The 15,849-nt window shown below is 55.8% G+C and overlaps 1 protein-coding gene across 1 annotated transcript in view; it reads left to right on the forward strand.

The window, feature by feature from the left end:
* The window catches only part of LOC144733275 (very long chain fatty acid elongase 7-like), a 46,694-nt gene that overhangs the window by 21,498 nt on the left and 9,347 nt on the right, over positions 1–15,849 (forward strand). Inside the window, 3 exon segments of the mRNA XM_078615080.1 lie at positions 13,273–13,546; positions 14,129–14,319; positions 14,971–15,051. Of these exon segments, the coding sequence (XP_078471206.1) occupies positions 13,486–13,546; positions 14,129–14,319; positions 14,971–15,051 (333 nt within the window). The 5' untranslated portion in view covers positions 13,273–13,485.

The raw sequence follows: 15,849 nt of genomic DNA on the forward strand, positions 1-15,849 counted from the left end.
GGAAGGCAGAGCCAGAATCGGTGTCGCCCAACAATTTGCCCGAGCTTTGCGATCCTATATTGAGGGATGTTTCGGCCCCACACCTGTTAAATTGCGTTTTAGTTCTCGGCTCGGTCCACGTGTCCTTGTGTAATTGGGCGGTGGGGGGGGGGGGCGGCGATCGCGATGACGTGTCGTGACGAGCGACGCCTTTTGCGATTTTAATTTGTGTCGATACTCGGGACTCGCCACGTCTGTCGCACTCCCTCCCGGCGGCGTCGTGAACGCGGCGTTGTGGCTTCGCGACGTCATCGTGGGGCTCGGGAACCGAACGTGTTCTCGTCGCCCGTTTAAAATAGCTCCCGAGAACAAACGGCTGTCGGCTCTTCATGCGTCAGAGGTCGCAATCGGGTACCCGATACCCGATACCCGGCTACCCGTACCCGGCCAGGTACGGGTACCCATTTGCGACCCTGGTGCGGCCGGGTACGGGTAAGGAATCAAACCCCGTTTCCGACCTCTGCCACGCGTGCGCATGCTTTCTTCATTGTTTTCATTTAAAACGCCCGTAATCGAGAGTTTGGGGCAGTCGCTTGGAGTGCCAAGCGCGTTGTCCCTTGGGCGTGAGCCGAGTTTTCACCGCGCTCGCCACAACTTGGCGGAAGATCCACCAGAGGCTATTTTTGGTGATGGAAATATGGGGGGGGTGGGGGGTGATATGAGGGTAGAGGTGATGTAGTGTGGGGGGTTGATGGTTTTGTGGGGTGAGAGTGATGTGGGTTGATGATGGTGGGCGTGTAGCGGGGTTGATGGTGATGGGTGGGAGTGGTGGTGGTGCTAATCACTGCCTATACACACACAAAGCGACATTCTTAAATCGGCTGACGTTTCACACGTTGGCTTTTCTTGTGGCTTTGCTTGAAATGTCACCGCCACCACCGTGGGTCATCGTTGGGGTAGGTGGGGTGGGGGGGAGAGACGTTGGGCCAACGTTGTGGGGGGGGGGTGGGTGCAACGACCCCACCCGGCCAATGACCCCCGCGATTGCGATGCAAATGCCACCCCCGCCGACTTGAGGTTATCGCGAAGGCGGAAGAGCGGAAGAGCGTGGTTACAGCGGAGGGCAAAGGGCAACGTGTGTGGGTGAGGTCACCTCCCAGTGGATTCGGCATCCTTTTTTGCCGCCCACTTGCCTGCCCGTTCGCCTGCCTGCTCACCTGACCACTCGTCAACCCATTCACCTGCCCACTCGCCTGCCCGCTCGCCTGCCCACTCGCCTGCCCACTCGCCAGGCGACTCACCTGCCCACCTTCCGCCTCTGCTTAGAGCCGGGTCGATGGGTCTTTTTAATCGACTGTCATTTGTCCGTTGTGGCGGGACCCTGTTCTAGCGGGGACCCGTCCCCCACGCCGCGCTTTGGCCGAGCCATACAAAGGCCTCGATTGTGACGCGGGGCCTGGACGACGTATTTACAAAGCCGAGCTTTGTGCCGGAGCGAGCTTCGGGGAGAGTCGAGCGAGGGGGAAGCGAGTGGGAGCGCGCGAGTCTTGGTAATTGATAATGTCAGCGCTCCATTGTCTCCGCTGGGAGATGGACAGAGCGACGTTACTTGCTCCGCTGTGTTTGTGTGGGAAGCGGTCCGGTGCCAGGTTTTCGTGTTTTTTGTTTTGTTTTATCGTGTCCAACATTTTTTGTTGTTGTCGTTTAATCCGATTTGCGCGTTCATCGTCGTTGTCGAGACGAAGAATCCATCCGGATGTCTTGCGGACGCAGTTGCGACGCTTCTCAGTGTTACAAGAAGCATTCCACGGAAGCGGATATCGCCGAACTTGCCCATGACATTCTCTTCGTCAGGTGACCTCTGACCCTCTGGGACCTCGCAGCCGACGGCGGCACTTTCGCCACTCCTCCCCTGCTACGGACCCTAATCTGTGCAGAGAGACGCTGCATCGCTCAGTGGTCGAGAAATGCCCGTGGAAGTGGGTACTGCAGAACTTGCTTCTGAGATGTCAAGAAGTGACCTGAAATGCCCTCACCCCACCCCCCCCCACTTGTTTGGGAGGTGATGCCGACTCTCAATACACCACGACGTGGCGTTTAAAAAAAAAAAACACACAATTTCGCCACTATTGTCGTACATGCGGTGGGGGGACCCCTACCAGAGGAATGTGGAATTCCCACTACTGTCTTTTGGGGCCCTGTTGGCGGTGATGGGCGCCGCACCCACCCCACGCTGCCGCCACGAGCGTGAAGAATGTTTCTAGTGAAGGAGGAATGAGGTGTGTAGCACCACTGCTGAATCGGCAGAAGCACCAGTGAGAACGGCAGCATCGAAGATTCCTTCCCATGATGTAATTTCAATGTTATTCTCAGCCGACCAATAAGAGGCCTGAGAGCAATGTGAGTGCTTGGTTGGTTGGTCCGTCTTTAAGTTTTTCTGTGCGTCGGTCTATCTCGCTGACGGTGTGCGTCTGTCTTTGTCGGACGGACCCAGTGTCCGTCTGTCTGTCAGTGGGTCCGTCTTGTATGACCGCCTTCCGGAGACCGCCTGTCCATCTCTTCTGTGTCCGTCCGTCTTATCGATCTGTCTGCCCGTGGCACCAAAGTTTCGTAAAAGCGCCGTGGTCTGCGGTCACTTCCTGGCCTCCTCCTCTGCGCGATTCACGAACCCCGGGCCGCCCCCCCCCCCCTGCCGCCGTCACGTGTGGTTTCTTGCCGTCCAGCGGCAAACTTCCCCACCGCTGTCGTCTCATCGCCGACGTCGGCTCGTCTTGTTTCGTGTTGTTCTTTGCCGACACGGCGGCCTTGTCGTCCCGAGGACCCAACGCCGGATTCGCAAGCCGTTTCCCGGTGCAGAGGTTGAACTAACGAGGGGGGGGTGGAGGGGCGCATTTTGTTAAATCCCCACGCCCCCCCCCCCCGCCACCTACCGCCTCTGTCCACCCCCTTAGTGCGAATGGCTCCACCGTGGCTGCAATCCGCGAATTTGCCAGACCAGAAATTGTCAGCACCTGGGGTGGTCCCGTGGAGCTTTTCGCGGTTTCCAATTTCTTTCTTCTTGTGGGCAGTATCGGTGGATAATGCGCCGACCATTTTGATAGGAGGTCGGGTGACCGTATCGCGTGTTAACCCGCTCGCTCGTTAGCCGCGTGGAATAAATCGGTGCTGCTACAGTTTCCGCTGCTACTTTTGGCGGTGCCGGCCGACATGTTCGTGGACGACCACACGGCTCCCGCACGGATGGGTTGGCGAACCCGCTGCTGGAGGCGCCTTGCAGCCCCCCCCCCCCCCCCCCCAGCGGGTTTGGGAGTGTCGCCGGTCTCCGTGATCCACCAACCCCTCCCGTGCAAGGGCGCTGGGTTTGCGGGTGTTGTGAGCACAACGGCTTGCCCCCCCAGCGGCACGATGATGATGATGACGACGCTGGCAGGAATTTGAAACGTGAAGCCCTCGTGTCTCCTGGAAAATATGACAAATATTATTTTTTTTCTCTCAATAGCCCCGAATATAAATACTTGTCATTTTTTTACATTTTAATGTTTGATGTTAAGGGGGGGGGTTGTTAGAGTTGGCTTTATGGTTTGGTTTATAGTTGGCTTTAAGGGTCGGGATTGGGTTAAGGTTTTTTGATTTAGTGTTGGGTTTTGAGGGGTTTTAAGAGCGTTGTCGGCTTTGAAATCCATCAAGATGACTTCCTATAGATTGCCCCCGCCCAACATAATCTCTCTACTGCGAACCCGCCCCAAGTTAACTCGGCGGGGCCCCCCATAATAATTGCTGGGCGCGGACCCCGCGGGTGTGGGTGCGGCAATTCCAGTTCGGCGAGGCTTTCGCCAACGAGCGGCAAACCCTGTCCAGCGGTAGAAATTCCCGGCAGAGAAACCGTCGTGAGCCCATCCCCAGCATTCCGTCATCCATCGGGGCTCCCAATTGCCACCGATGTTTCGATCTCGATTGCGTGGAACGGATGGAGATTTAGTCCACACTTCGCTGTACCTGCCATCTCTTGGCCACCTCGACGCCCACGGAAGGGAGTTTTTCATGTATTATATATTTTTATAAAAAAGTTTGGCTGGCCGGCTGGCACGCTGGCGGACACATCGCACCCTGCATCTGCATGCTGATGTTGTGCCACCCCCACCCTACACCCTACACCCGGGACGCGTGTCCCACGGAAATATACGCGGGCAGTGCCGGTCTTGCGATTCTAATAGCGTCAACATGTAACACAGTGCGAGAAGGAACCACAGTCAAACAGGAAGGCAGCAACAGCCGGGCCAGTGAGCCCGGTACCAGCAGTTGTCCCAAGCTCTGCGGTCCTCCATTAACATATCGGCTAATTAATGTTTTCTCCACGAATCTGGCTGTCGTCTGATGAAGCTAGTTGTAATTACTGGCGAAACGTCGTACTCTGATTGCTAATGTTGTAGGTTTACTCTCCAACACACCGGCGTGCTGTACTAGTGACGAATTGGCCATGTTTTGTTGACGTGACAAACCTGGCGGGTTTAATGACACATTTATCTACTTACGTGATCTTCTAACCCCCCAAAAAAAACCTGGAATTATGGATAATTAATGGTGCGTATACATTAATTAGCCGAGGACATGCCCGAAGGTCGTTTTTGGGCCTGCCCGGGACGGGTGGTTGTTATTGATATCCAGGCCTCGTGAGTCGCGGCGTGAGGAGAGAGTCCCATGCTTGTGTCATCACCGGTCGTGGCAAAGACACGGGTCCGGTCGTAAAGGATTGTCGACTTTACTGACACGAGTGAGTTAATAGCTAACGCCTCCTCGTCCTTCGTGATTGCAATCGGGTGAGCGCGAAGGTTCGTGTGTGTGCGTGAGTAGTTTTGTCTAAATAGGCACTCGCAAACAGCACTTGCCCCAACAATCTTGTGTCGGCTATAGGGGAGGGATCTTTGTCTTTGTGTGCGTTTTGACTGTGAAGAGCGGTGGCGCAGCGGTCGGTGCACTGCCCCAAGGCACCGGCGACCCCAAGTTCGAGGTCGATTTTCATCCGAACCGATTCCTGAACTGTCCCAAGATGGACTCTCCTTGTTAAACGAGTGCCTGGTGTGGTGAGTGTGCGCGTGACACGTCAGCACCGGGGAGACCAAGGCGGACCGGCGTGGTACTAGCCCCGCGCCGTCACACCCTGCGCTACCGCCGCTGGCGGCCTTCCGAAGCGATTTCACGATCGCTGGGTACGTGTGCAGAATCGCCGGGTTTTACCGACACTTGCGTTTTTCCGCGGTTTAACCCCAAAAAACCTCTACATATGGAAAATCGGCAGAGTTGGGGCTTGCTTCGATCGTTGGCTCGGCACGAGCCAAAACCTCTGGACCCGTTTTCACATTCGACGTTCCCCATCGGCGTAGGTCAAACTCGCATAAACGAACGTCGGTGATACCCGCCAGCTGTCCTAGGGAAAGGGCACCCCCCCCCCTCCCCCCCGTAAACTTGTGGAGTCCTTGACGGAAGAGGAGGTGGCGTGCGTGCGTGCGTGCGCGCGGGACCGCGTGCCAAGTCGGGTGAGAGTTCACGGCGCGACGCTCCTGCCCCGCTCGCGCCATCCCCATAGGTCGGTAACGGCTCGTTCGGGCGCGGAGCCTGGGCCGGTTTCCGGGTTGGTCAATGTCTCGCCGCACCCTCCTGCCCCCTCCCCTCCCGTCCCCAGGTGAGTCGGTTATTGAGGAGGGCCCCGTCCTCAAAGGCGCCGCCTAGGCGGTGAGCGTTTATTGCTGCTGTGTGCACGCACGTGTGTGTCTGTGTTGAACTTCCGTCGCACCGTACGTAGCCATCCGTGCAAGGACCACAAACTAAACACAACAAAGCAGTGATCTAGAATTGAAGCTTTCGTGACTGCAGAAATGATACTCATTGGTTTTTTCGGTCAAGTCACGTATGTGGAAATAAAATTAAATTTTAATAAATAAAATTTAATTAAAATAAATCACGACGTTTCTACATACGTGACTTTACCGAAAAAAACAATGAGTACAACAAAGCAGTTCCAAAGAAATTTGTTTGTCAACCCTAGATGATGATTTGAAAGTGCATAGCTCCCAGCGGCTTCCTACTCGCGGAAGGGAGAGCATTCCAGACGGCCGCAGGAGCGCACCTGAAAGCGCCGCGCGGTGCGGTGACCACCGTCTTTTGTTCGGTGGCTTTGTCAAAATCCGCTGCTGCTGATGATGATGCGCGGGTGACCGGAGTGCACTTGATGGTGGCTGCTGCCCCTTGACCGGCATCAGCGAGGGTTTTTATGTGGTTCATTTGTGGCGAGCACTCTGTGTGTAATGAGTGCGACCTCCATAATGGTGGACAGCACAGAGGTGTGATGATGATGTCAGTTGAAGAGGGTGGCGAGGCTGTCTAGGTAAGCGCGTTAGCAACCGCCGTCATCACCACCACCACCACTAAATACAAAGATCCCCCGTGTAGCCTCAGACTGTTGGGGCAAGTGCTGTTAGCGAGTGGCACCGATGAAGGCCGGCACGGCACGTGAGGGGGTGTGGTGGCCAGAACCACGCTCGGCCTCCTTTGTCTCCACGGTTGCGATGTTCAAACACCACACCAGGGTACAGTGCTCCCTTTGAGAGGCCGAGTGGACCTAGTGGAGGCCCACGACCGGTTCAGATATTGGAGGTGTGTGTTGGCCGTGAACGGGAAATCGACCTCTCGTCGCCGAGTTCGTAGCCGCGGCTCCCCTCGCTTGCTCCGCGTCATTTGGATGGCTGGACCAGGGTTCGTGTGTGGTGGTGGCGGTGGTGGAAACTGGCTTTGCAACTTTTCTGGGTGGGGTCCGGGGTGGGGTGGGGGGGGCGGATTGCTTCTGGCGGTCACGATGAAGTTCTGGTGACGAGGAATCGCGGCGGAACGAGGGGGGGTGTTGCCCATTCGTCGTGAGTTCTCGGCTGTCGTGGGTTCGGTGTTGGTGGCAGTCATCCTCCTCCCCCATCCTCCTCGCGGGGTGGACGGGAGCAGGAAAGGTGCACGTGGGGAGCGGTGGCGCAACGGTTAGCACGCTGTGCTACTAAACGCCGGCGGACCCGACTTCAATTTGCCTTCTCGCGGCCAAAACCGGCAGCGATTTATCTGAACCAGTCCCGGGCCCTCTCCTCGTGGTCCACTCGACCTTAAATGAGTACCTGGTGCAAGCCGGGTGGTGGAGATTCCACGTTTCAATGGCGGGGACTGGTATACTCCTTACGACAGCTGCTGTTAACTTGTCACAACGTGGTATCCGTTTTATCTACCCTGGCGGCATGATGGGCAAGAGGTCGCCACCAAACCGGGGTTTTTAACGTGGCAGGCCCTGTATTTCTGATACCGCAGCCACTTTAGCCGGCTTGGTTTTTGTACATTGGTATCGGCCTGCTGCTGGGTGAATGCCTCCCTTGCACTGTCGGGGAAAGGCCACCGTGAAGCTTGGTCTGCTCCACATTATCGACATGCATATACATGCACGTGCATTCCTGTAATCGTTCACTTTTCTCTCGTATCTGGTGCTCTGCGTAAAAGTCACGTGCAGTGTAAAAAACATTCGCTGAATGAAATAAAAACTGTCGGTCAGTGGGGGGGTGCTTTGACCGTAAGTCACCACGCTGTTCCGGCGAAGGGGGTCAGCGGAGGTTGAGCCTGGTTTAATACTTTGATGGGAGACTGCCCTGGGAATACCAGGTTGTTGTTGTTGTGGGCTTTTGTGGTGTTGCGAAGCAGCCGCCGTGAGATGTGGTTAGTACAACAAGTGGATTCGTGAATCCATCCGCGCAGAGCTTTTTCTTGTTCATTGTGTTGCCCTTTAATGTGTTCTTCAACATTCTCTTCATTGCGAGTGGAGTTCATGGCTACACATCCCAAGTGGCACAACACCGTCCTGAAAGAGTCTGGATTACGGTGATGATTATAGCGACGACAAGGATGTTGGCCAAGACCAATATCACAATAACTACGACGATAACGATTGATGAGGATTATTTAAAAGTTTAACATTTCTGTAAAGATCATTTTCAAACGGTTGGGCAACACTCGGTCTGTGAAATCTACAGTTATCCCGAGGGTAATTTTAATTAGATGACTTTTCCGTTGGAAAATTATTGGGGCCCAAAATACTATAGTGCTTTAAACGTGCAAGCTCTGTCGTCATATAATATGCTGTTTGGCCAACTCCGTGAGCGAGTGTTCATACCTGGTATCTGGAAGAATAACCAGCCCGTGTGCTCGCTGGGCTGGAACTACTCCTCCCAACAACATTTGCTGGCCCAAATATTGGGGATGTTTTGGCCGACTCCATTTTAATGGTGGGTGGTTTATGTGCCGTAGGAGATTGAAAACTTGTTTGCCGTGTACACTTTAATTACATTGTTAATTAAAACTCCAAGAAAAGTAGCCGGCATAAGCCCTGCTGTAAATCTGGCAACCCTCCCCCCCCCTTAAGATCTTCTCATGCTGCCCGGCTTAGGGAGAGAGGCTCAGCTTTTTTAAATCTCAAGCACGCCGTGAAATGAGAACCTCGTCATATAAATAACGCTGGAAAAATACAAAGTGCCCCTTTTGTTCTACAGCTGCGCTAAGAAGTTTCGTATAGTTTCTTTCATTTGCCGTGCTACCGTTTTAAACTTTGGTCGCTGGCGGTGAGTGGGGGGGGGGCTTGGGTTGGGGGGTTTGCCAGCAGGGTGGCGCAGGCAGGTTACCGCTGGCACCTCCACGGCAGGAAGGGCCCCCCCCCGCCCGTCGCTGCCGCCGCCGTTAGAGGTCTTCACGGTACGAATCTACCGGCCGACCTGGTTAAGTGTGCGCTGCGTAACGACTACCAAGTGGTGGCGATTTTTTTAATAATAATGCCACGGTTGCTGCGTGCCGTCCGCTTCACTTTCACGGCCGACGTTCTAAAGATCCCACAATGTCGTTCGCCACGAGTGGGCCCGGAGTTCGAGGTCCAAATTTAGCTAATTGGTAAAACGACTCCGCAAGTTATTAGGTTGGGATTACGCAGCAATCGCCACCCCCCCCCCCCCCCCTCTATTAGCAGACTTGATGCACCCAGAGTCAATCTTGCAAATGACTTGCCCCGGTCCCCCCCACCCCCCCCCCCCCAGTTCTGCGTGCATTTCCTCCTGGGTTCTCCTGGCTTTCCATAACTAAAAAAAACAAATGTAAGAAATGACTCACGAAATTATTCATCCCGCCTCCCCCACCACTTGGGGTGGGCTGATGTCTTTAGCCAAGCCAGGCGCAGGTGCTAAACCGCCTCGTGCCGCGCCGGGACAGCCCCGTTACGTTGTAGAGCGCAACATACACGCCTCTTCATTCATTAATCCACACTACGTAAGAGGGTATAGGCACAGCTCTGCAATTTCCTACTCGCGCCCCACAACTCGAGAGAGAGCCCCTCCTCCTAGAGGGTACCCTTTGGCCTACTCTTCCCACGCTGCGTGCCAGTACGTCCTGGAAAAGATGAGAGTATCCCACGCTCCACGCGACCCCGCCGATCGTAGAATAACCACGGTGAAGCCGTTTGCTGGTTGGACAGTGGGCGTTGTTTCAACCGAACAGCCGCGCCGGGAGACGAGAGGTTGAACCAGCGACCTCCTGCATCGCAATTCCGGTGGGCTCGCCGGCACGCCACCGCGGTGGTGGAGGTGGCAGCGGCGGCGGTGTGATGATCCCCGCTCATCCGCTCGCCCGCTCGCGCACGGCAGGTTGCTCATTTCTTTAAAACCACTTTTTTGCGTTTTAGTTTGTCGTCCCGATTTTTGAGCACGGTTGGCTACGTATGGCACGAAAGAAGTTCAGCATACATACACAGGTAGCTTCGTCGGCAGCTGTGCTCGAAGGGTTTCGCGAGTTGACTTTCTTTTTCAAATAAAATGTTATTTGTATTATTCCGCTTAACGCTTAGGCTTTCGCGAGCCGGTATTTGTCCACAATAGGTTTCTGCTGGGTTAGATCGCGTAAATGAGAAAGTGTCTGTTAAACCCGCCACCTTTTTGGCAGTCGCCTGATGAGGCTGGTTGTAATTACCAGCGAAACGTCGTGGGTTTATTCTCCCACGCACACAACCGGTTCGTGCTGAACCAGATAACTTATTGTTCTAGATTTGAAGTTTTCCTGACTGCAGGGATCCATGCTATTTGTTTCTTTCGGTGAAGTCGCGTAGGTAGAAAATAAATTAAATGAAATCGCGACGTTTCGATCGCAACACAAGCGACCGCCATCAGGCGGAACCGATGCAGCAGGACAACTGCTACGTGACTTTACCGAAAGAACCAAAGAGAGTTATTGGCTGTGTCGGGCGGCGGCGCGTTTAACGACAACTTTTATAATTCGTGCGATCGAACCCCAATAAAAAAAAACACCGTGGATTTTACCACTTGGGAGACTCGCTCTGCAGCGTGATCCCGGTTGAACAATCGGCGGCGGCGTTTTCCAATGTTGGGAAAAATTCGGACCCACGACACCCACCGGCACTCTTGCGAATGGCGTCACGGCATCCTTGACGGCCGCTGTGAAGTGAAGCAGGTGGCGTGGAACATCAGCAGCAGTGTTACTATTGTCGCGGTTTGTGATTTGTCTCCCAAACCGGTTAAGATAAAGTTGCGGTGTAATTATTAAAACCGTGCCAAAAAAAATTGTACACACCCCCACCACCACCCCCCCTCCCACCACCACCACCACCACCCCCCCTCCCACCACCACCACCACCCCCCCACCCCCTCCCACCACCACCACCACGCCCTTGCTGATGACGTCGCAAGGTCTTTAACGTGCACTGTGAGCGAAGCGGCCCGGGCGCGGTGGCGTTGCTGCGGGGGGACAAACGCCGTGTCCAATCCACTGCTCGATGAGGAGTGCCCCCCACTCTTTTCACGCCCGTGCGGAGGTGGGTGGGGGGAGGGGGGGTCTCCTCTGTAAAAAAATATTTGACCATACTTCACCGCTCTGAGTGGGGTGCAGGTTTGGGGAAGGTGGGGGAGTGTCGACTTTGGAGCGAGCGTGGAATGTAGTCCAACACCGACTGGCTAACCAGTCGGCTATCGCATACAGCGGAAGTTCCTGCAATGACTTGCAAAGTTCTAGATTTGAAGCTTTCATGACTGCAAGGATTCATACTCTTAGTTCTTTTCGGTAAAGTCACGTAGGTAAAATCTGGCTGTGACGGTCCCACCTGATGACGGAGACTTGTTTTGCCTCCGAAACGTCGTGATTCTTTGTTTTTTATTGTTTTATTTGTATTAATTTTAATTTCATTTTTTACCTACGTGACTTTACCGAAAGAACTAAGAGTATGACTTGCAAAGCTCAAAACTGCCTTGGTGCTCGTTACCTGCTGTCCCGTCGGGCCCCCCCCCCCCCCCCCCCGAGACTCCGTCTGGTAGATACACACCTTGCGCTCCTCAGGCCGCAGGCCCTGCGAGCACAACCTGGCATGTTTCGCCGCTCCGCGCTGGGCGCTAGTTAGGTGTGTCCCGGGCCTTCTCGAGTTTGTGGCTCCTAAGAATCTGGATCGCTCGACCGCCGGACCTCGGATTTGGCCGCAGAGCGCCGAGCAGTTCGGTCAAACTCTGCCAAGGCCGCATTCTTTTTTTTAATTTTCCTTGCGTCCCCTCCACCACCCCCTCATTTTTATATATTTTTTAAATGCTGTTTTATAGGTCGGGACTACCTCCGTTCAATGTCCACTGCACATTGTTGAGATGTCCTCCTTTAGTGGGGGGAAGAGAGGAGAGGGGGGGGTGGGTGCAAGTGTTCACTCACAAAATAAATAGAATGAATTGTGCCGCACCGCCCTCTGGCTGCCGCACGTGTACCCGGCGTGCATCATCAGCGGCGGCGGCAGCAGCAGCAGCCTCCAGCACCCGTCCCGTGCACGCTGATCTCGGGCTCGACGCTGCTTTGGCTTGCGAGACGCCACCAGATCGGGCACATTCCTGGCGATTTGTCTCACGGGCCGTTTTCTCCAAAAAAAGAAAAGTGCATTTCTCCAGTTGCTTTATCATTGCCTCCATCCTGGTTATGTAACCGTGCACTGTACATCTGCTCGTCAATCCACTGCTGGACGAAAGCCCCTCCCGCGTGCCGTGTCCCGTCACTGGGTGTACTCGTTTGACCGTACTTCACCATGCCGGTCAAGTGCGGGTTTGTGGGTGGACGCTTCTCGGCAAGCACCTGCTGAAGGCCGTCGCGTAACAAACACGGGGGAAGGGAGATGGTGGTGTGGTCAGAACCGTGCTCCCCCTCCCCCCCCCCCCCCCCCCCCCTGTGGGGCCATCTTTGTCTCTCCCAATGGCGATGTTATTGGCACTCTCGAACCGGGACACTACGGTGCTCAATTCGGGGTTGCGGAAGTCGATCTGGGCAGGAGGGCTCCCCGGGAGAGACGGTGCAGAAGGAGCGGGGAGAGGCGTTGCCGTGCAGACCTGACAACGTCATCCCGAGCTCGTTGGGGGCAAAAGCGAAATGGGGTGCGGCTCGGGCAGGAATGCGTCATGGCCACAATTTTATGGGCTCAACAAAGTGGGGTTGTCGTCGCGTGGAAATTTACCGCGGCCGATCCGAAATGCGGAGGCTGAAAAACCGCAGGACCCCTGGAGAAAAATCCATGCGGCCACGAGGAGAGAGAGAGACGTGCAAACTCCAAATAAATACAGGTGTCGGGGTCTGGATCGAATCCACGACCTCATGTATACCGGGCGAGGTAGTTAACATCTCGCCACCGTGGCGCCCTAATAAGGGGATGGAACACGTCCGGGAGAGAGCGACCGTCGGTCTCGCGGAGATGGAGCGGCGGGATTTGATTTGTGTGCGCGAGGCTGTGTGGAATCGCCACGCTGCGGGGCTGGGACGGCGACGGCTTGGAGCGAGGCCTTCATCCAGCAGTGGATAGGCCATGGCTGCTGTTGCCGCGGCTGCTGATCGTGACGACTTGTGTAATGCGTGTGTGTGTCCCCATGTGTCTGTGTGTCTGTGCATGTGGGGGAGCGGTGGTGCAGCAGGTTAGCGCGCTGCGCTACGAACCCGGTAACCCGGGTTCAATTCCCGCTCATGGCTAACACCGGCGATGATTATCTGAACCGGACCTGGGCCTCCCCTAGGTCGACTCGGCCTCAAATGAGTACTTGGTGCCATGTGTAAACATCGCAGCCTGGGGAGATAAAGGCGGCCGGGCGTGGTGCTGGCCACCCACCCATTCGCGTGCCGTGCTGACCTTCATATGTGCTCGCTAGCACTTGCCCCAACAGTCTAAAGCTATATGGGGGATCTTTGTCTTTTTGTGTGTGCCTACAGAGACCACGCCGTGTCAATCCAGTCCATCCCAAGCCCGTCGGGATTCTTCTCGTCCCAACGTGATCGGACCGGAGTCGGCTTGAAGCTGCCCCAGCACTGACCAAGTCGCGTCCAGTCCAGTCCTGCCAACTCCAGTCCAGCCAACTCCAACTCCAGTCCAGTCCTGCCAACTCCAGTCCAGCAGAGTCCAGTCCAGTCCAGCCAGGTCCAGCCATGCTCACGGCACTCACCGCCGACGCCACGAGGGCGTACCAGAACTGGATCAAGGATGCAGGTAAACGCCGGAGGAGCCGGATCGATAGGCGTCGATGATGGACGTCACTTTTGTTTTTAGGGCCGAGTCGACCTAGTGGAGGACCAGGACAGGCTCTCGTACATGCGTCACCGGTGTACGTGCGTCCACCATTTTTCCGTGTGTCCATCTCCATTTTCCCGTGTGTATGCGTCAGTGACGATAGTTTGAACTTTTCCTGGACCTCCCCTATTTCGAATCGCCCTCCAATGAGTACTTGGTGCGGTGTGTAAACATCGCCACTCGGGAGACAAAAGTGTCGACCTACATAGGTGCTGCTACTCGCTAACAGCACTTGCCCCAACAGGTCTGTTAAGGCAATCGGGGGGGGGGGGGGGGGGGGGGGTGGGGTGCCGGGCATCTTTGTCCAAGTCTCCAAGCACCCCCACGAATCCCATTGCTACCTCCACGTCTCTCCATGCGTCCCGTGTCCATCCACACGAACCCCACGTGTCCCACCCAACACCTCCATAAAATACCATCGCAATACTAAACGTGCGTGCGCATGATCCCCGTGTCTCTCCGTAACTCCTGCGCGTGTGTCCCCCCCCCCCCCCCCCCCAGACCCCCGAGTGGCCGACTGGCCGCTCATGTCGTCGCCGCTGCTGCAGACGGTGATCCTGGCGGCCTACGTGTACTTCGTCAAGCGCCTGGGCCCGCGCCTCATGGAGAACCGCAAGCCCTTCGAGCTCAAGGGCGCCCTCGTCGCCTACAACGCCGCCATGGTCGTCTTCTCCATCTACCTGTGCTACGAGGTGAGTGGGGGGGGGGCGGTGGTAGTGTAGCAGCAGACGCTGCTGCGCTACGAATCCAGCGGGCCGAGTTTGAACCCCGCTCGCTCGCGGCCAACACCCGGTGACGGATATCTGAACAGGTCCTGGGCCTCCCCTAGGTCGATTCGGCCTCAAATGAGTACCTGGTGCGGTGTGTAAACATCGCCACTGGGGGAGACGAATCGGCCGGGCGTGGTGCTGGCCACCCACGTCCTCGTGTGCCATGATGGCCTTCACAGATGGCTTGCTAACAGCACTTGCCACAACAGTCTATTCGGGCTATACGTAAGAGAACTAATGAATTAAATGATTGCACGTGTATGTACGTCGATGTTACATGGCAGGAGGACGTCGGCCCACGTGGCGACAGAACCACGTGACAAACAATTATTTTAAACTAAACATTTTTACTTATTTTACCAGATAAGGTCCAATACTGAGCGTTTTTAATGACGAGGCCGGGAGAGGCGCTTGGGCCCTCGGGGAGAGGCCCTCGGCAGAGAGGTCCTAGGGGAGAAGCCCTCGGGGAGAGGCCCGTGGACCTGCCATGGGGTGGATCATCCATAATAAGGCCACTTAGAATTGTACGCAAACACAAACTCGTGAGAATTGTCGGTCTTTGCCTCCCTCCAGTTCCTGATGTCGGGTTGGGCTACTGGCTACACGTACCGGTGTGACCTCGTCGACTTCTCAAACTCTCCGCAGGCCGTCAGGGTGAGTGACGCACACGCACAAACACACGCACAACGATATATCCAACACAGACCCTCAGGGCAAGTGCGCTTACCGGGCAACCTGTGAAGACCGATAATGCCTACCAGGGGGTGGTGTGACCAGACCTACCCCCGGTCGCCTTTGTCTCCCCCGAGTGTTGCTGTTTTTTTACACGGACCGCACCGGGTGATCGTTCAAGGCCGAGTCGACCTAGGGGAGACCCGGGAACCGGTACAAAAATTCACCCGCGCTGCGCTTGGACTCTCGCCGAAACCGCGTTGGGGGTGGCGCTCGTGCGGGAACGGACGTATGGGGCGGGAGGGGGGGAAGGATTGAGTGAAGGATCTAAAGAGAAGGGGAGGAAGGAGGTGAAGGAGATGAATGAACAGGCGGGCAAGGGATGCAGTCGAAGAGGGACGAAAGCAATTAAGAGGTGAAAGAGGGAGGGAAGAAATTAGTTCCGAAGTTGAATGATGGGGCAAGGTGAAGGATTGAATTAGAGGCAGGGGGAATGAGTGAAGGGGTGAATGAAAGGAGAGGGATGCTAATTAGCTTTAGATGGAGCGGGGGCACGAGGGGGGGGGGGGGCGATGCGGGGGGCGGGGGACTGAGCTGCCGGGATTTGAGCCCAGGAGCCGATTAGCGAGTAATCTGCTGAGCCGGCTCACGGCGGCGTCGCCTCCACCGCCACTGCCACTCCTACCGCCGCCATCATCGCCGCCACCATCGCCACCATCGCCACCATCGCCACCATCGCCACCATCGCCACCATCGCCACCATCGCCACCATCGCCACCA

Source organism: Lampetra planeri, chromosome 46 (genome assembly GCF_965212315.1).
Source record: "Lampetra planeri chromosome 46, kcLamPlan1.2.h2, whole genome shotgun sequence".
NCBI classification, from domain to species: Eukaryota; Metazoa; Chordata; class Hyperoartia; order Petromyzontiformes; family Petromyzontidae; genus Lampetra; species Lampetra planeri.